Source organism: Ammospiza caudacuta, chromosome 6 (assembly GCF_027887145.1).
Source record: "Ammospiza caudacuta isolate bAmmCau1 chromosome 6, bAmmCau1.pri, whole genome shotgun sequence".
Classification (NCBI taxonomy): domain Eukaryota; kingdom Metazoa; phylum Chordata; class Aves; order Passeriformes; family Passerellidae; genus Ammospiza; species Ammospiza caudacuta.
Window position 1 is genome coordinate 36,872,905 of NC_080598.1, and position 21,972 is coordinate 36,894,876.

At 39.9% G+C, this 21,972-nt stretch overlaps 1 protein-coding gene across 1 annotated transcript; it reads left to right on the top strand.

The window, feature by feature from the left end:
* The first annotated feature begins 4,680 nt into the window (after positions 1 to 4,680).
* On the top strand, positions 4,681 to 6,203 carry GJD2 (gap junction protein delta 2). Its single transcript, XM_058807472.1, has 2 exons — positions 4,681 to 4,751; positions 5,360 to 6,203. Exons 1-2 carry the CDS (start codon positions 4,681 to 4,683, stop codon positions 6,201 to 6,203), a joined length of 915 nt encoding a protein of 304 aa, XP_058663455.1.
* Positions 6,204 to 21,972: the final 15,769 nt, after the last annotated feature.

Genomic DNA, 21,972 nt, shown 5'->3' on the forward strand with positions numbered 1-21,972 from the left:
GAGAGAAAGTGTAGGTAGAAGCAGATGACCTAGATGATTTTATGAATAAAAGATTTAATCTGATGCAATCATTTCATTAATACACACATGGCACCAAATGAAAACAGAGCATAGCAGATGGCTATGAGAGGTCTTAAAAAGACATTTTCAGTTTAGTAGCTAATGACTTAGATTTCATGGACTGCACCAAATACGATCAGAAGTGAAACATTTATTGTAGAGTCTTCCAAAGAATGTTCTAAAACTTTATGACAGTAATGCTGAAAAATCTCTTTTGTGACACTAGTTAGCAAATGCAGTCACATTATACCTTATACAGCTATAGGGCAACGTAATTTTTTCACAAAAACTGCGAAAACTCCATTATTTTCTTTATTAATAGCCTATATTTATTTAATTTAATTTTAATTTATTTAAGTAATTTGCTTCAAGTTTGCTACAAATGATGGAAATAGTGGTTTCCAATGTAACAATGAAATACGGTCATTTGCCATGCAATTTAGAATATAAATATGACATATATTCATATGCTATGATGGTGGATCCACTGCAAGCAGCTGCAAAAAACTGCATTGAGGGAGATTTTTGGCATAGTACTAATAATTGATTCATTTTAATATAAAATATTTGGTGTAAATTTAGGATGAATGTGTAACTTTAAAAGGAGGCACTGAGTGTGGAAGGCTCATGTAAGATCTTTTCTGTTTTTTCACATTGCTAAACCTCAGCAGAGAAAGCAGGGAAGCAGGGGAATAATGCTGTTTAGCACACTGTATTACAGCACTGGCCATGTGGCTGCCTCATCCTGACCCTGTCATGTTCTCCATGTCCAGGTTGCAGGGGGTCTGACAGACAAGCCAAATGTGTCAGTTCTGCTCTCAGTTTGTTCTGCTCCATCCTTGAGGAATGTGCATCCTGCAAGACTTGATTGCTCTCCAGACCCTTTACAAAACCAGATCAGGGCAAAAGGGATGGATTTCTTAGAGAGAATCTGGCCTACAGCTTCTTAGAGACAGATTAACCTCAGTTTGGCTTCAAACTGAGGACACATTCAGTCTCATTCTCCAGACCTAATCCAAGATCAACTTAGTCTACATTATTTCATCAGAAATTAATATCACAGCACTGGTGTCTTTGAACACATGCAGACTGAATTTCCTTTTGCAAAGCTTGTTTGAGATCCTGTTAGGAATGACAAAGTTTATGCTGAATTTGGATGGATCAGGAATACTTATTCTCTTTGAATGCAAACCAAGAGGAACAAAAATACACCCTACCACCCAAAAGCCTGTGTGTGGAATAGCAAGTTGATTTTGTTTCCTTTCTATGCGACATATAAAAATATTGACCAAGACAAGCTTAGCCCTGTTGCAAACTGTTATTGCTCCTTTTTTAGGAAACAGTACCAGGAGACATAAAGTTTTGATAATCCTGAATGCTTTTGAATGAAATGTAGGCATGGGTTTCCAATCTGAATGTGTACACTGTGCAATATACATCCACAGCATCTTTGGCAGCCTGCTGCTCTGCAAATCCTGGCTTTGCCATTGGCTGAAGTATTCAGGGGAATGGTGTAAAAACTAAGATGAACCTTTAGAAGCTGAAAATCTTCTTATGTCTACAAGTTACAGTCATGACTATACATAGTCTGAGCACTTTTTGATTTAGACAATTTGTCAGCTAAGTCCAGAGGTTGCTGTCTCACATAAAGGATAATGGAAATGCAGTTAATTGTATTCTTCATACACTTTTCACTGTTGTGTAAAACATTCAGAGAACATCATGTTGATTCTTATTACTTCTATTTTGACAGCAAGTCAGGCCTCAGATAAAGGACAGAAATTCAAAGCCTCAGAAATCATATATGTAAATTTGAGGTAGAGAAACTTCCTTTGAAATTTTTAACCATGTAAAATGAATGTTGGCCTTCTCACTGAATTTTTTTTTCAAAACTCATCAAGGTCTGAAGTCCCATAAATTTTCTCAAGAGGAAGGCCAAGTACCCTTCGTGTGAATGTGGTTGCAGGGTGGCATATGAGGTTACCGTGGAAAAAAGAGATATCAGGTATTCCTGTAAAAGAAGATCTGAAAGAATTTGATTTTAAACTATTTTTAAATCAAAAGCAATTGAATAACAATGTTTATATGTTTCCAGCATTCATTTATGATATTTCCCCTCCTTGTCTTCATAACTGGGCTATCAGGAACACAGCACACTATAAACTGTTAATTAATAGACCAGTTTTTGATATGATCAGAATGTAATTCCTTTTCATTTAAGGGTCCTAAAAGCTCAGATAAAAGAGTTTTCTATCCCAGTATCAGGGAACAGCATTCCTTTGTAGAAATTCTGCTGTTTGTCTACGAACCAAAATCTTCTCTCCTCTCTTCAGTAGCTTCTATCATGGGTTTCCCCTCTGTTTGGTGTGCTAAATAGGATTATCATCATTAGCTTCTTAGCATATTCCCTGCCCTCTCTCCTTCTACACATGCCTTACTTCTTCCCTTACTGCTTTGATTTCTCTTTTTCAGATCCATCTGCAAACAGACATTTTGGTCTATATGAGACACTCAGTTGTCAGGGTAGTTGGATACATAACACAGTCCTCTTAAAACCAACCAAACCAAATTCCAACCTCTTCTTTTCAGCTTTGGTGTTGCAGAAGCAAATTTAGAAACAATATACAATAATCCAAAGGCTCTTGACTGGGACAGAATAAAAATCTCTCAATTTCTGTGTATTCACCGATCCTCTCTTGTTTGATACTTTCCTAATTCAATCAGTCAACTGACCCAGTATCACGTGAAGCAGAGACCATCTGCATAGTTCTAATGAAAAGACAACAAACCTTGGGGAGTCTAAAGCATACAGATGCCTTCTTGCACAGATGAAGCATGGTCCCATTTATTCAGAAAACACTTAACATCTTTAATATAACATGAAATTGGTTTATGAGCTGGAAAAAAAAAAGGACTACATTATTTATTACTATCTATGCAGTTCTGCTTTAAAAAGAATTTGATTTTCCTGAGTTCAATGTAGGAATATTATGGTAAGACCGATAAGAATTTTTCTTATGTTGTTCTTTAATGAGATTAGTTGAGCAGGTGTGAAGGTTTACTTGATTATTTTGTAAATATACAGAATACTAGAATATATTTTACACTGCTCACTGGAGAAGTCAATTCCAATTGGTACCAATGTTTTATGTGGAAATGTTTGTTGATGTCTCAGGTACAGTCTGTAAGGGTATCTGTAAGATAAAAAATATTTTAAACACAGTTTATGAGAACAAAATGTGCAGACTGATTATAATGCAGGGATTTATTCAAGATATTTTTTTCTTGTACTGTTTAGAGATGCTTTGCATGAAGATTCATTGTCTTTTCTAGCATAAATACAGTCTTAGTCTCAGAATTCTCTGAGATGGGTATGAATGAGCTTCATTTCCCTGCAGTGACTCTTATAACTGTAATCAGGGGAGAATAAAGATGCAATTTGAAGTCAAATATCTTCCAGAGCTTAGCAGTTCTAACAAGTAAGGTCACTGCTGTATTCCACCGCTGTTTTGATCTCTAGGAGTGAGGCGAAGCCCAGCAACCCCAGGGACCCCCGGCCAGGGGCCCATGGCTGGAAGGGCCGCCGTGTAGCGCTCCCGCCCTGGGGCTGCGGGTCCCGGTGCTGGCGGGGCAGCGGGTCCCGGTGCTGGCGGGGCAGCGGGGCCGGTGCTGGCGGGGCTGCGGGGCCGGTCCTGGCGGGGCTGCGGGTCCCGGTGCTGGCGGGGCAGCGGGGCCGGTGCTGGCGGGGCTGCGGGGCCGGTCCTGGCGGGGCTGCGGGTCCCGGTGCTGGCGGGGCAGCGGGACCGGTATTGGCGGGGCTGCGGGGCCGGTCCTGGCAGGGCTGCGGGTCCCGGTGCTGGCGGGGCAGCGGGTCCCGGTGCTGGCGGGGCTGCGGGGCCGGTGCTGGCGGGGCAGCGGGTCCCGGTGCTGGCGGGGCTGCGGGTCCGGGTGCTGGCGGGGCTACGCTCCCGGTGCTGGCGGGGCTGCGCTCCCGGTGCTGACAGGGCTGCGCTCCGGGCGGAGCGGGCTGTGCCGGCGGGCGGGGGCGGAGGGGCAGCGGGCGCCCGGCCGGGGCGCTCCGGCAAGGAGGCTGCACAGAGAGCCTCGTGCCTGCCGGGGCAGCCCTTCCTCCGCCCTCCCTCCTCCTCCTCCTCCTCCGTTTATTTATTTCATTTATTTTTATTGCATTTATTTGTTTGTATTCACCGGAATAATAAAAACGAGAAAATCCGAGCGCTGCCTTTGGCTGCTCTCCACCAACCTGTCAGTGACGCAAGCGGAGACTACTTAAAGGCAGATTAGAGGCAGCAAGACATTAAAGCCAACCTTCCTCCCTCCACGCCGCCGGTCCGCCCGCCGCGCCGCGCCACGAGCCCAGCGGGCCGGGCCGGTGGCGGCCGCCGAGCCCCGCAGAGCCGAGCCGAGCCGAGCCGGGAACCCTCGGCAGGGCTGCGCCTCCAGCCGCCCTCCCGCCACCGGACTGCGGGCAGGAGCGACGGGCTGCTCTTCGGTTTGTTTTCCCTCCCCCGAAAAAAAAAAATAAAAATAGGAGGGGTGAAAAAGGCAGAAGTGAAGAGATCCCCTACGCTTGCCAAAGTCTTTGTCTCCGGATGAACAGCGATGGGGGAATGGACTATTCTAGAGAGGCTACTGGAAGCTGCCGTGCAGCAGCATTCTACTATGATAGGGAGGTAAGGGTCGCGGGAGAGCTCCGGGGAGCACGGGGGTATCCTCTCCTGTCCGAGCCCCCCCGGGTGCGCGGTGCCCTTCGGCCGGGCTCTTTCGGGGTGTGCCTGGAGCTCGCGTGTGCTCTGTGTGTGTTTGTGCTCTGTGTGTGAGTGTTTGTGCTGTGTGTGTCTGTGTGTGTGTGTGTGTGTGTGTGTGCGCTGGGGAGGCTGGTATGCGGCACGGGGCGCGGAGGCGCGGGGACACCGCAAGCGCCGCCGTCCTTGTCCCCGAGGAGCCACGGGGCACCGGGCGGTCGTCGGGGAGACCCCACTGCCATCGGGGTCCCGCTGCCGGCGCAGCCCCGCTCCTTTCCCGGCCGTGCTCCCGGGGGCCCGTGTGGCCGCCCTTCGGCCGGAGGGGCCGGGCGGGGGCCGGCTCTGACAGCGGGTCTGTGGCACACGGCCGCGCCGAGGCGATGCCGCGCAGCCTGCGCGCCCCCCGCGCCGAACCGGGCCGGATCGCCGTGCCGGGGCCCGTTCGCGGTGCCCGTGCCGGGGCCGGGGCCCGGTCAGCACTGGACAGCTCCCGGCCGCGCGGCGGCGGCGCGCACTGACGGGCTTCTCTGTTGCAGGATCCTGCTGACCGTGGTGGTGATCTTCAGAATTCTCATTGTGGCCATTGTAGGGGAGACGGTGTACGATGACGAGCAAACGATGTTTGTCTGTAACACGCTGCAGCCAGGCTGCAACCAGGCTTGTTATGACCAGGCTTTCCCCATTTCTCACATAAGGTACTGGGTGTTCCAGATCATCATGGTGTGCACTCCCAGCCTGTGCTTCATAACGTACTCCGTTCACCAGTCTGCTAAACAAAGGGAACGGAGGTACTCCACTGTCTTCCTTACCTTGGAAAGGGACCAGGATTCAATGAAGCGTGAGGACAGTAAGAAAATCAAGAACACGATTGTCAATGGGGTGCTGCAAAACACTGAGAACTCCACCAAAGAGGCAGAACCAGACTGCTTAGAAGTGAAGGAAATCCCCAATCCTGCTATCAGAACTACAAAATCAAAGATGAGGAGGCAAGAAGGCATTTCTCGATTTTATATCATCCAAGTGGTCTTTCGAAATGCCCTAGAGATTGGATTCTTAGTGGGACAGTATTTTCTGTACGGATTCAATGTCCCTTCCATGTACGAATGTGACAGATACCCTTGCATTAAAGAAGTAGAGTGCTATGTTTCTAGACCCACTGAGAAGACTGTATTCTTGGTATTCATGTTTGCTGTCAGTGGGATTTGTGTGGTGCTTAATTTGGCAGAACTGAACCACTTGGGCTGGAGAAAGATCAAAATGGCAGTGAGAGGAGTACAGGCAAAAAGGAAATCCATATATGAAATCAGAAATAAGGACCTGCCAAGAATGAGCATGCCTAACTTCGGCAGGACTCAGTCAAGTGACTCAGCTTATGTGTGAGGCTGTGACAGAACTGAAACACTGTGCCAGGTGGAACAGACCCAGATACCATTAGAGAAAGGTACATTGCTTAGGCAAGCATTTTATCAAACCACCAAGAAAGCCATTAAGGTATTGGATCTCCACTTACTGAACTAGCTGCAAAATGCAGCGCTATATAAAAGACTGAAAAAACAGCTATAAAACCATGCTTGACCTAGCCTTACAGCACAGCTACTATTATTCCTACTTTTCTTTCTAATGATTGGGTTTTATCTGTCAGTGAAGCAGCTTTTTGGTCGTCATTAGGATGTTTACAGTTTGAATTGTCTGACTAATTGTTGTAAATGTGTAGAATGTTCCTATCAAAAACTCTGCAAGGATACTCTATATGGGGTGGGGTGGGGTGGGGGACACTGTTGCAATGTGCAGGCATAAGCATGTTTTAAAAGGAGGATAAGCACACTGTAAGGAACCTAACCACAGCTCAGTCAGGATATCTGCGTTCACGTATCTCACAGATGTCTTATTTTGTTTGTCTAAATCACAGACTTTATTCCTGGTGTGTATTACTAGCTATTTTCTATCATGGTTTGTGCATCAATTAGTCACGCTAAAAATAAATGCTGAATATAATTTTGCCATTTTTCCTTTGCCTGTCCGCACACACACACACACACACACACACACACACACACACACACACACCAGAGACCTTAAACATCTTGCATTAGTTGTGACCTGCAGAATATAACAGTACTTTTTGATTGATTCCCTAATATGTGCATGAATAAGATAGAGTTGGTTCATGCCAGCCGAGTTATGCATTTACCTACAATCACCTATGATGACACACATACCAAAGGAAGAGAGTTCATTGCATTTAACTGTGAATATATCATCTTTTCTCTGCTCTTATTTATATAAGTGCCATACTTGAAACATCTAACTCTGTACTTAGTCAAAAGGTTGTCTTGGGATACCAGCTGGAATGAAACGATTTTATACTCGCTTTTGTTTATTTTATGCTATTTGTTCAGTCATTGCAATGGTGTAAAAAGCAGCTAAAGTATCTATTGATAAATAAATACTTGCCTTTTTTTTTTGTAAGCCAGAGAAATTTGTTCTTTATTCTTGTATACAATTGTAAAAAAACTTACAGGGTTAAAATAATTGACTTACAACAATTATTCTTCAGGGTTTAAAATGTCTTGTTGGTATTCTAAACTCTAAGCGACAAAACCTGGGAAATCAGGACTGTTTTTTATGCCTGCTTTCCTCCTTAAGCAAGCTTCCTCTGTCTTTAAAGCCTGATCCAAAGCCCACTGATACCAACAGCCTTCTTTCTGCTGACACTAAGGGCAACACAGTCGGCTGCCAAGGTCACTCTAGGAATAGCCAGAATACATTTACCCACAAATGGAACAATTGCAGCTTTTCATCAGGGAGTCCAAATAGTAACCTCAGCTTTTCTGCCTTACAGCTGGTTTAAGAAATATGTTGTTCGTGTCCCATCAACTTACTGGTAAGCCACTGGGGCAGTCTCAAATGAATCTCTGTTAACAGCAATTATCTTAATATAGAATAGAATACTAAGGTTTACTTAATGATTTTTTTTTTACATTTTTAAAATTCCTTCTGAATTCAACAGAAAATATTTCTCTGGCAACAGTAGGAGTTGGATCAGGACTAAAAAACATACAAGTGCATTTCTAACTAAATAGTATCCGCCCTTTAAAGAAAAGGGCCAAAATGGTGCTGGAAAATCTGGGGGTACTTTATAACATAAGAAGGAGATGTGGGCTCAGAGTCACAAATGGCCTTTTGATTGTATTTTTTGTCAAGCCTGAAAATGGATTTTATTATATATTGGCTTGGAGATGATGCACATAAATCTTTTCCTCTTGGCTTACAACAAATACCTTAACATTCCATTCTTGTCGTTTGCCAGCATTGTCACTTTACAAAATGTTGATTAATTCTTAGATAGTCTATCCATTATCACATTCATCTGTTGTCTTTTTTCTTCCACTGTGAAGCATCAAAGATGTGTCATGTTTTTAAAGATTTTAAATATATTTTTCCTTATGTATAAATTTAAGTGTTCCTGATTTGATTATAGAAACCTCTAAATATGGATTTCTCAAATTCTTTGTGATAAAAACGCACACTGATATTGCTAGTTGACTGCATGCTCACTGGAAAACTGCATGTTATTTTTAGAAGGACAACATGGCAGCTAAAATCTCCATCTGCAAAATAACAAGCTTCTGAAGATTATTATTTGACTCACAAATCCAAGTCTGATTTTTATTTTGCAGAGTCCTGGGATGGTTTTCAAAATCTCATTTTGAACAGATATTGAAAGAGAAGATATTCTTTGACAGTCACAAACACTCCTTTAATTTTGAAGAAATGAGAGATTGTGTGCAAAGTGCTTGATCCAGTGCAAATCAAAGTTGAAAAAACAACTTCAGTGGGCTTTGCTTCAGGTTCAGCATATTTTCCTGTTAGGCAGAAGCCCTAATGCAAGTTTTTTCCAGTGGCTGCATAGCAGTTTTCAGTCAAACTCTAGTGAAGGTGCATGTCTTGAAAGCGATAAGATTTTAATACCTTAAAATTCTAAGGTAATATATAGAAAGTATCTGTTTATATTAGTCAATGCAAGTGAATCAGTTAATTTAGTTTTTTTTTTAATGTAGTTGCACATTTGTAATCCAGTAAGTTGGGATTCTTTGGATTTGTCCAAAGAGAAGAATATCAGGAAATGTAAATGCTGATTTATGTAACAGGATCAGTGATAAAGTAGGCAAAGACTTATATTTTGATCAGCAGAAACATCATCCACCATACTTGGAATATGGCTTTTCATATTTCAAATGAGAGATGAAATGTATCAAGAGATCAGTTATTCTAACCTTCCTTTTAAATTGTTATTTTTCAGTTCTTACCAACTACTCATTTGTCATGGACAAGAGAAATATAGCAAACACATCTTTTTGTCAATGTATGTGAGAATCATATGATTAATGCTAATGGACTGTTTGCATGAAAGCTGACTATTCATTTACAGAATAAATGCTTTAAAATTGTCACAGCAATGGAAAAGTGTGTTCACTGAACAGAAATGAGTGAACTTGAAGCTGAAGAGCACATTACTGACTACTTAGGTCTTGCTCCTCCCTCAGTGAAATAAATTAGTCTCTGTAAGGATCAGACATTAAAACTGAAAATTGAGTTAATGTTTGTTTTCTTCATTGTTTACATTGTTTTGCACAAGTGGAAAATATTATGTGTCATGATAAGTGCAAACATTAATGCTATATTCACTAAACTCCTATGGAAAAATGCAACAGAATCTAATAAATCATTAGTTTCAAGGAATTTTAAATTGCACATAAAATATCGGCATGATTTCATTTCTATATAGACTTGATCTTGTGCATTCCACACCTGTGCGAATTTCAAAAACTATTTACATAGGGGCTATGAATCATATCACCAGATATGTATAAGGTACAAGGAGAGTTGATTAAAATATTTTTCATAATGAAAACTAGCTGCATTGTAGCATTTTTGCACAGGGAAGTTGAATTCACTGGTCGCATAAAGAGTTTAGTTTTAGAGACCTCTGACTGAAAAAATGTAAGGGTTTTCATCTTTTTGAAGGGAAAACTGAAGAACAGAGAGATCAACTGAGATTAATGAATCACAGAAGTGGTCAGATGGATTTTACTTTGTTTTCCACTAAAGAAGTATGAAACAGTCATAATCTTCAGAGTGGGTGCAATGCTTTCCTGGCATTATACCTAACAGGGTAGGACAAAACTGCTGCTATGTAGAGAACTGCAGGAGAAGATGTACATGAAATGTTAAATGTGGGGGAAGAATTATTTTCCTGCATTTTTAAAAGATTACATTTTTTTCAGAGCAAGAGATTGGATCAGGTGGACATTGTGCCTGCCTTCTTTTGGCTTTATTTTGCTTGAATTTAACTGTTTCACCTTGTTCCTTCAGCAAAAAAGGTTAGAAGCCTATGTTTGGTGTACAAGTATGGAAATGGGAATTAAAAAATCGGGTCATATGAGGAGAACACAGGCATATGTTTTCAGTATTTAGTGTCTGGTCTGGTACTTCATGAATTTAATGACAAGACTTCGTTTTCTGTGGGACCAAGTGAATTCCCAGCTGGGTGAAACATTTTAATTCATTTTTATTTCATGAGATTAACAGGAAAGATTACAGCATTTCTGTGTTGCACACCTATCCCTGGATATTTTGGAATGTTCTTTCCAGAAATTCTATTTTATTGTAAGCTTTCAGAAAACACACTAAGTTAGTATCAGCTACTAATCCTAAACATCAGCATCCTCTCAATGAAATTCTGATAGTATCTCCATGAAGAAAAATTGGGCTAGGAAATGCTTCGTATTATGTCTATTAAAATGTACCGAAGAAGTCAATCAAGAGTCACCATTCCATTAGATAGGTGCAGATATGGAGTATTTCCTGGCACTGCATTAAAAATAAACCATGCATATGGATATGTATGTGTAAAGCTAAATGTTTGCAAGATCGTTAAAAGATTTTGCCTAAACTGAATTATTGTGTTACAGATTGAATTGCAGAGATGGATACAGAAGTCCCATATCCAGAGACAGTTAGAAACTGAACTAGATCTAAAATGACCTGACTGGATATTTAACATGCAAAAACCCCCAACAATCACCCTTTTCCTCTGCTTTCTGGGGCTATGGGCTGCACCAATTGCTTTAGAGAGTTTAGCTGAGCAGGTGTCTCTCCAAGTGACATTTTTTAAAAAGCTTGTCTTCACAACATAAAAATCTATCAGCGTTTTCATGGTGGTGCCTGAAATACAGGATGAATCTGATCTCTAGGTTATGGAGACCCACATATAAAATGACTTTCTGATATCCCCTCAAAGTGAGAATTACTCTTGTATTCAACAGAATGTGAAAGTAAGGTATTAATCCACCTATTTTTTGCATATATAGTGTGGCAAACAAGGACATAGAAGGGTTACCAGTACCTGGATAATAATTAATACACCCTAAAGCAATTACACAAGTCTTGACTTTTGTTTCTTTCACTGTACACAGCATTTTCTCCATATGATTTATCTATAAATATATTTCATGGCACATAATTAAGTGCAACTTTCATTTTTGAATTTTTTTGTGAAGTTTCCAATGAAATCATGATTGATGTTCTCATTTTTTTCAGAGAAAGGTTAAAAGATTACTGTTTGAAATCAGCTCTTTTTTTTTTTGAAACATGTTACAATCATTAATCCTATATTCTAAATCTGCTAACAATATGGGGTTTTGATTGAGGAATGCTAAAATAGAAAATTATTTGTACCAGTAAAGCAACCTTACATTTGGAAGAGATGATTTCCTTTTCAATTATGATCTTTGTTTGTCAAATCCTTTATATTTTTAAATTTGCACTGAGCAGAGTTTTTTTTAACATATTAGAAGTACAAATTGTGAAGAGATAACTTTCAGGAAATGTATAACAGCAAAACTGGGGGGAAAAAAGTAAGGATTTGTGGGCATTAAAGAAAAGTAGGTGTGCTATGGGCTTACTTTCCCCTACTTATTAACAGTTTAGGTATTAAAGCATATTCAGAACATATTCCGAGCTAATATACAAGATTCTTTGCATTATCTCTTATGTAAGCAAAATGTTTCTAGAAATTATTTCCAACTATTTTCCAGTTTTACTTTGAATAATTTAAATAGAGCATTACAATGTCCAAAGCCATCATGAATAGTGATGTCCCTAGCTTCACCCCTAATTTCTGGGGCTTTTTTTTTTTGAAAATGCACAAATGCTCTGTAAGGAAAACCATTTTGCCACCAGAAAACCTGCCTGCCAGAAAACAGGTGGTGCTTGACATGGATATCAAGCAGGCTTTAATGGAGCAACCAGACTTAAAGCTGCACATTAAAGGGTGACTTGTGATGAGCATGTTATGAATGGAGTTACTGCAAGGCCAAAACAACTCAAATAAAGGGGCTTCCACATTTGGACTGCATGTGATAATCAGGTGCAAGAGATTCAGGGGTTCTGAAGAAAGAGAAGGGCTGTAGGAATTTCTTTACTTACTCCTTTGAAAAAAGAAGACAAGACCTGTTCTAGCAATGTTCTTTGTGTAAGAACATGTATAATTCTACATATGTATAACTCTGAGAGGAGTCCACATCTGACATTGTTAAATGCCCACCAGCAAGTGTTAATTGAGCAATATTTAGTTTGCATATACAGAAAGATAACGCATTCAACTCTTTACCCCCATTTTCTCACGTGCAAGTGGAAACATAATTGGTAGGAACAAGGAAATAATTTGTTACATTTGCTATATATGTTTGTACTAATTTTCCAAAAGTGAAATTCTTCATATTTATCTCTCATGAAACTTTTGAAGTTCCTCTGTTTATCAAAAGGTTGAAGAACATTTAAAAAAAATTAACATGTTTATATTAGCATCATAATTTGAGGTTTGGGTTTTTATTTATTTATATTTTTAAATTCTATATGGTACAAATTTTCTTGATGTATTCTTCAGTTTAATATTCTGGTTGTTGTTTGGATTGTGTCTCATACAACTACAGGGAACTGTAATTTTTCTGGTTTTCTTTTAAAATTATTATTATTATTATTAACTCAGATTCTGCACATATGTTAAGGTATTATAATTCTTAAAATATCAGCAAATATAGAATTTTTCAAAAAACATGCACAAGGGCATCAAATTATGTTTTATTTAGTTTGTGGGAGTTTTGTTTAAAAATTAAAACCTAATTTAATTATTATTCCAATTTTAGAAATTATATCTCCTACATTTATTAATGTAATTTTTATGTTAGCGGAGACTGATAATTTTATCTGCCTTCATCTGTGTGATCTATAGTTCAAATTTCAGCTTACTTTGAACCAATAGGAGCACAGAGCATGAACAATCAAGAGAATAATAAAGCTTAATGAGGCACATTGAACAAGAAGTGAATTTTAGAGTGACGTTGATCTTATAAATAGCATACACTGAATTAAATCAGTCTTTGTGGCCTAATAACACATAAGTGAATACATTCATTGTATATTGTTGGGAGCCATACTAAGAAAAAGCCAGTATTACTAATAAGAAGGACTTCTTTAAAATCATTGCATTTTTAGTTTCTCAAGTAGTTGTTTAAAAAATCTCTTAAAATGATGCAAAGATTGAAATGTAACTGTGGCACTTGCCCATCTTAAGTTGCTGAAGCACAAATTATAAATACATCTCTATTGATAAAATACTTCACAGAGTCACAGAATATGCTGATTTGGAAGGGGTCCATAAGGATCATGCAGTCCAACCCCTGGCCCTGCGCAGGACACCCCAAGAGTCACACGCTGTGCCTGAGAGCAGTGTCCAAACACTGCTTGAGCTCCCCCGGGCTGGTGCTGTGACCCTTCCCTGGGCAGCCTGTTCCAGTGCCCAGCCTTCCTCTGAGTGAAGAACCTTTTCCAGATATCCGTCCTGAACTTCCCCTCAGTTTCACGGCATTCCCTCGGCTCTGTCACTGCCACCACAGAGAAGAGACCAGAGCCTGCCCCTCCCCATCCCCTCACAAGGCAGCTGCAGACTGCAATGAGGCCTGCCCCGAGTCTCCTTCTCTCCAGGCTGAGCAGAACAAGTGACCTCAGCCACTCCTCATGCAGCTGCCCTCCAGAGCCTTCCCCATCCTCGTGGCCTTTCTTTGTACACTCTCTAACAACCTTTTATGTCTTTTGCTTATTGTGGTGCCCAAAACTGCAACAGGAGTCAAGGTGAGGCTGCCCCTGTGCGGAGTAGTGCTGCTTTGTTCATACGTGTGTACTCTTCAACTTTGCTTAGCAGGTAGTCAGGAGAGAAGGGGCTTTCATTGTACAAGCTTTATTTGACCGCAGTAAGAGCATAGACAGATAAAATATTTATAGCGTGATTCTTGAGTTTGGCAGCATGACTCCTATTAACATTAATGGGATTTTTACAGCTGAATCTTTGTGCATTGAGTAAAAAATATTCATTCCTGCTGTTTGCTCAACAACTTGACCTTTCTACTGTAAATTAATACAATATTTTGAATTAATTTAAGACTAATTAAACTTTGAGGCCCTCTTGTACTCTTTCATGAAAACACATATCAGGGAGAAGCTAGTTTGTCAGCATGAGCATATGGTTATCTAAATTTAGCCTATTTTATTGAAAAGGTGTCAAATTTGATACATTGAAACTGTGGCACCATTGGAATAGAACCTTACACTTTGCAGTATTAGAGTTTATAGCAATACAGTGTGCCAAGGAACTATGCAGCATTGGATATTTGATTCCTTTCAGTACTGAAAAGCCTATGAATATTTGTTACAGCGACCTTGCTTTGAATAAAGGAGAAAGAAAGGAATTCTGCCAATATTATGGTCAGGAGGTCCTTGACCAGGCTGTCTCCTTAGCAAATGTGAGAGCCTCTGAAACAAAAATGGAGCTGTGTTTAGAATACTAGTCCTATTCAAACTAGAGTTTTTAGAAATGTCCCCTGCTGGACTATGAATGATACTATAGGGCTGTGAGATCTTCTGCAAGGCTGCGGCAATCCTGTATGAAAATATTTAATTGTAATTAACACCTGAGTTGCCACTGGTTGTCTGTCTGTCTTGAATGTACTGTATGACTTGCTTAACTATTAAAACAGCTAATCTCTCTAATTTGTTTTGGCCAGCGTCTCTTCACACAATATCTACCAAGAGACAAAACTCTCATTCAGGCCAGCCTGCTTTCTCAGGTTTTATCCTAGGACAGTGGCTCATATCCTCAGGAACTAAAGAACACAAAACTGGCTCCAGCCTGCCCAGCAGCATTAAGCAAAACCACAGGGGAGGGAGGGAGAGAGAACAGGAAGAGCTGGCTTTGCCAGTTTTCTGCTGCTAAGGAGAAGTGGGAAGGAAAGCTGTGCTTGTCCTTGCCTTCACCCCGTCCTCACTTCTCAGAGGTGCCTGTCACCTCGCATATGTGACCGTTCCCTGGACCCAGCAGCTCTGGGGAGCCCTGGGATTGTGCTACTGCTCTCTCCTGCCTGCTGGTGCCTTTGCAGGGGCTGCAATGGGCTCAGCAACTGAAAGACCCTGGCATTTGCTAATTCTTGCTTGTCTAGGGAGACTTTCACCATCCAGCAGAACAATATTGTGCATTTTTCTTGTGCAAGACAGCTGAATTATCAAGAGTCCAAGGCAAGCCTTGATAATTCATGTATTCACTCCATAGTGAATAAAAAAAAAAAAGGTTTATTAAACACAGGGGGTTTAAAATGAAATGAAGACTGTAATTTCTCAGTTGCTAAGAGATACACACAGCAAAATTCTTTATGTTGGAACCTTCATCCAGAAATGCTGACTCATTACAGAATTAACACATATTTCACATTAAATTCTACCTAAGGAAATGTGAGGTTGGCCCTGTCAATGTCAATTAGAAATCCTTAGACTTGTCTGGAAAAGAACATAATGTCACATGCAAATTAGAGAGAGGACTGAAAAACAATAAGAGGAACATTTTCTAAAAAGTTCTTCTATATTTAGGAAAAAAATACCACTACAGGTAAAAATCCCAGACATCCTCCTGAACTACCTTTTTTTATTACTAATAAGCATAATATGTAATTGTCCCTGTGCTCTTTTTTAAAAGCCTTTTTATAAAACTTCTCATACTCATCATACTCAGATGATACTCTTCAGTTCAACACTGAAGATGAAAGTACTTAAATAGATAAATATCTTAATATGTAAAGGTCTTCAAGAGAAGAAAAATATAGTTGCCTGTACACTCTAGAAATACTTTGAATTGTTTTTTAAAAGACAATTAGTCTTTTAAATAGTTGGAAATAATTTATAGAATTTTTCAATGCAATAATTAAACAAGTGTCAGAAGAGAGTAACTTAAAAGTATTTAAAGAACTGGGGCAATGAATTAAGATAGTCACTGAAAATGTCTAACATATTGGGTGGTGAATTTATACTTTGCTGGATCTGATAGCCCTGAAATGGGTAAGTTTCATGCCCCATGTCCAAACAGACTGGCAAGACTGAACAGATATTCTGAGGGTGCACACACAGGAACGCCCATCACACATAAACGTGGCTGGCTACACAGATCAGACACAGAACACTAACATGGAGCTCATCCCACTTCCATCTGTTGTGTGGCATGGAGATACCCCAGTGAAATATATATGTGTGTGTGTGTATATATATATATATATATATACATATATACGTGTACAACTTGCCGCTATATCTCAGCCTCCTTGGTTGCTGAGCCCCTGGGGCTGCAGCCTCACTGCAGCTGCTGGTGCAGACCCTGCACTCACACAGAGACACACACACACACACACACATACCCAAAGCTGCCGCTGGGTTTCACTCCCTCAAGCCTCTCCAGTTGGAGTTCTCCAGGAATTCCACACAGGCACATGGAATTCCTGACTTGTGCTCTGACTGCAGCTGCTGGTGCCCAGACCCAGGTACAGACACACTCAGCAGAGAGTCCCTCACTGAGAGAAATTTTGAAAGAAGATGGGAAAGGCTGAGTAAGTCAGCTGCAGCTCTGGCCAGAGAAGCATACCAAGGAGAGAATTGTGCCTGACTACCATCTTTGTCTCCTCTTATCCACACACTTGCTCCTCCCAAAATTGTCTAGATCTCTTTCTTTCCCCACCTTTGGCTTGTCCCCTAAACATCCCAGAATAAATGAACTTCTCTTGCATCCCATGATAAATCCCATATCCTTAGGCACATTCCCTCACCTCAGCTAGGGTAAAAGCATGAAATGATGCTGTAGTCATAACTCATGCTGATGGCCTTAATATCCAGACTTTGGCACTGAGGCTCTACTAGGGCAGCTCTGAGAGAAGCCTAGACAGAGCAATCCTTCCTTTGAATCTTTAGTTTGGGTCTTCTCCTTGCTTTTGTACTCCTGCACCTCTCTGCTCTTACAGAGATGAGTACTTTATGGGCTGCTGGCTCCTTTGGTGGGTGTGGCAGTAATTGGGAAAGGTGTATTTTGAGTTTCTCCACCTGCTGTTAATCTCTCTCTCTTCTTTTGTGGGTGTGCAGACGAGTTTTGATCACATAAAAATCTTTTGTCGGGTACTGATGCAGGTTTTAGAGTCTTTCCTATGATTCTCTGAGAGTTTATAGCAGAAATGCATGATAGAAAAACTGAATTTTTTGCAGCTGTATCTGTGCAATGTCGTCTAACAGCTTTCAAAGTGCTGAAGGAGATTTAACTACAGTGAGGAGATTTTGAACGAGAAAGTTGAGCTGTGCAAATAGGGAAGGTTTATTCTGCTTGTTTTGTAAGGGTAGTCAATTACTTTTTTCAGTTCTTTCCTCAACTAAGTGGAAAAATTTCACAATAACATGAGTGAAAGTTGGCTTGACACTTGAAGAATTCTGTCCTGAGGAGTCTCCTGCAGGGAGGAGGATCTGAGACCTGGAGCCAGTGACTTAAAACATTTTGGCTGGTTCTTCTGCACTCTTAGATCCCATAACTATCAACACTCTTAGGATCCCATACCTATCAACACCCGTAGGTCCCATTCCCAGCTAACAAAACAGCTTCTGTCCTTCAAAGGCATGCACAAGTTTCTTTCTTGGATCGAGACATTAGGATCTGTGGCCAAATCAACAGAAAGAATGCCATGATTCCTGTAAAGGCAGCAGGGTTTCTGAGAATTTAGGGTAATTTGCATCTAAAGTTTTCATTTAAAAGGCAAAATAAATTAGGCAAAATAAATATTATATATAGCGTAGTTTCCATGATTCTATTCATTTTGACAGCTGTGTTATTTAAAGAACGTAGCAAAAACTTAAAATCTGGAAAATTTTGACCAGCTTTGATTTAAAATTTCCTAAAACCATGAAGGATCAGATAGACTTATTTTTTTTTACTTTTTTCTGTTTTAAGTAATTTTTAAACCTGTTTTTTTCAAATGATAGACTGTATCTCAGCCCTTGCACATGTAACTCTGTCCCTATTTTTCAGCTCAATGGCTGTTGACAGGCACAGGAGCAAGTATTTCAGAGCATATAAAATGTCTCTCATGCATGTTCTGTTAGAATCCCAGCAATGTCTACTTGAACAATTTTGCAATGTTCTATTTCAGATGGCAGGTCTGAGATCACTGGGAAACAGCAGCTCACTGCCTGCCCTCTTGCAAAGACAGTGCAGTAAGTGCAACAGACATGGAAAAGACAAGGACACAAACAGCTAAATGACAAAAAATGTGCAGAAATATTTGCAGTATGGGTTGTCCATTGTGGTCTGGAAACTTGTCACCCATGAACAGAGGGGGTAACTTCACTGAGATAAGTAGACTGTGTAAAGTTACATTTTCACCATGTCAACAGGGAACCAAATCTGGAACTGTTTTTACAACTAGGTAATGTAATTAAAAAATAATGTAGGTTGGTTATTCTGTTGAACAATTGTTACAGCTTTACAGCAGTATGAACTGTAGAACTGTATGACACCTCAAAATGTGTAAATTTTTTAAAAAGCTTTTAAAATTTTTTTATTCCGTTCACATTTTTGGTCAATTTGCTAGTTGCACATTAAACCCACATGTGTGTCAAAAGACTTAAGTATACATATGTGTATAGTAGAGATCTGAGGTTGTATTGACTATCTGTATTTAAGTTGTCCTTTAAATCCTTGTGAAAGGAAACATTATAAAAAGTCCTGTTCATTGCACAGACATCCTAGGCCTTCCATGTGCACAGTTCTTCGACAGCTGCTTAGCCATGGGCTTCTTTTGACTTCATTCAGGTGACTTTAAAAGCTAATGACAGAAACACTTGTTAAGGAAAGTGAATGGCTCAGCCCCATGGCACAGCAGAATGTCTTGTGATCACAGGGAGAGAAAATTCAGTCACCTTTATTTAAGGGTTATTTTGTGCAGCCACACATGTGGAATTTGGCAGTTATACTTGCTTAGCTTCTCTACGGAGCTGAGTACTTTGAGGAAATCTGTACATCTCTCTGAGCCATCTAGCCTCTCTACACTTTGCTGTCACTCACTCTCTCCCTGGGAGTATTCCCATGCTGCAGCTGTGCTCAGATGCTGTAATGAGCCTGGCCATCCTGTCACACCACCCTCTTAGTGTCTGCTGAGTGCAATCCTACTAGGGTTCAATGGCCACAGTTTAACTGAACACAGGTTTTGTTATAGTCCACTGTGGGCAATCTGGGGACTCTATCCTCAGTGTTCTATGGGTTTTCCATGAACCTTTAGATTTCAGTAGGACTACACTTCTATAAAAGGGAAAATTGTGAAGTGAAATCCATTTTTTTCCTGTTGTTATATGGCCACAATAAAACAAGAGGCCTCAACAGCAGTTTTATGAAAAGTGTATTGCATGTTATGTCACAAAAATAACAATAATCTTAAATGGGATGTTTTATTGTAGCAACTATTAGTTGCTCCTCTATGGCTTATTAATTTTGTTTCCTTCCTTGACTGTGAGGTTTCTTATTTCTTCAAATGCATCTTTTTTCATGTATTATCTTGTGATATCTTATGTGCAAATAGCAGTCTGTGGCTGCCAGGTTGGAAAAAATATGGCAGAGATAAATTACACATCATCATAATTGCCAGAGTCTAGATTAAAACTTAGAGGAAAACCAAAGGCCTAGTAATTAAAAATCAGCATCTGACTGGTTTCTAATGTTCTGTCCTTAATAGTTGGTGAACCCAACTATTCACAATTAGCAGGAAGTTATTCAAGCATCTATTTGTATCTGTTAACTGATATATCACAAATAAGTGATATACCATACATATCACATCTAAGTCATGAAGTAACTCAGCTTTGCCAGGTTCATTATCGTTCACCTTTGTAGCTCATGTATGAGCCACATTACTAAATCACATAATCTGTAAATCATTCAGCACTAAATCCCATCAATATAATTCAAAGTCTTCTCCTGACATTCCTATAATAAAGCACAATGGCCAAAAGGCTACCCTTGGTGTTTGTGAGCAGCTAAAGCTGTTTGAGAGAGACTTTTAGCTAATTGGTCCAAAAACTTCCATAGGGTGCTTTAGCAAGTTAAATTGTTATTTTAACAATCCTTGAGTTGAATGAGTTTATTCCAGGTAGAGAACCTGTAGTTAAATAGATTTCACACATCCTTCTCTCACCCTCTGGCTTACAGTGCTGCACAAAAAGAAGTATAAGAAAAGCAAAATAGCATAAATTCTTTCCACTTTCAGGTTCATCTGTTATGCCTACAGAGGTGTTTATGACTCTAAAAATATCCTGGAAAAATAAAGCAAGATCTGGGAGTGAATTAAGCCTGTAGATCAGTGAGAGGGACAGCCAGTACTTCTGGTGCAGGATTAGCCACCGTGGAGGATTGTCTGCTCACCTCAGGTCAGGGATTGCAAACAGCTCCAAATCTGACAGCACCTGGAAGTCCTGCTACCAGCACCTAAAAGACTACCAGAAACTTTGGATTGTGTAGGAAATGATAATTTCCCTGAAAGTCATGCAACATTTTCATGCATGTTGAAATTTTCATACTTGCTATGGCACTTGTGCAGGGAGCCAGCATTTGGTGCTGTTGAAGGTGTTATGATTCAGGACCAAGAACTCTTTCAGATGTAGGCCAGCTTTATGTCAGGAGGGTCTGACCACTATCTAAAACTCTGGACAAGAAGAAACATTTCTAATTTTTGTTCATTATTTGGCTTTAATCACTTGAATCCAACCCAAGGATGCTTATAAGAAAGTAATGGGTAATTAATCAGCTTTTCTGAGCAAAACCAGATGAATAGAAGTGAATCTCATTATGCAAAAATCTTGAAGGGGAAAGAACTGGGAATTCAAAAAATATTTTCCATATGTAGTGTGGTGACACCTGAAGAGAACTTGATATCAAAGGGAAAAGTGAGATATGCATCTAATTGCAGCCTTCTAGCTTCTGCAAAATTATTTATATGGATTACCAATTACCAGCTTTGCAGGTCCACTTTTTCTAACCACCAAATAATGTCTTCATTTTAGTGAGGAATGGATTTTCATTTTAAACTTGCTATCTTTATTTCCACAAAAAAAAAAAAAGTATGCACATATAAATTTGTCCTGATTTATTGAGAAAATTGCAATAATTTTTTTAATTAAATTACTATGAAAATAAGTTTTCATTTTTCAAGATGACCACTCTATTGAATAAAGAATATTTTCTTCAAAGTTTTTGGGTTTTTTTGGGATACAAATTCTAAAGCTTTTTGTAAATTTCCTTGAAAGAAATTTCAGCCTTTTTTCACTGGCAAAAGAAACTTCTTCAGCATAAGTAATTCCTTTGACCAGTTTGTTAAATTTAGCAATTTGCCTTTGAAAATTAAAACTTTGTACCTAATCTGTTCTAATTTATTCTTCCACTTAACTAAGACTATTGAACAATGCCTTCATGCAAGGTTAATTTCAATGAACAGCTTTGCTTTCATTATTGCTTGAGATTTAGCAAAGACAGTGTGAAATACTCATCACCTTTTGTAAGTTTCTCTCTAATTTAGTGGCTATTGCACACAAAGACAGGTGTGTGATCAGTGCTGCTATATTTGCACTCTCAACCTGTGAAGCAAATATTTCTGGCTTGTCCATGTTAAACAAATGTGGAAATTAATAGCAGACTGCTGTCCTGAGAGAATATCTTCCAGTAATATTTGGTAACCATAACGATTGT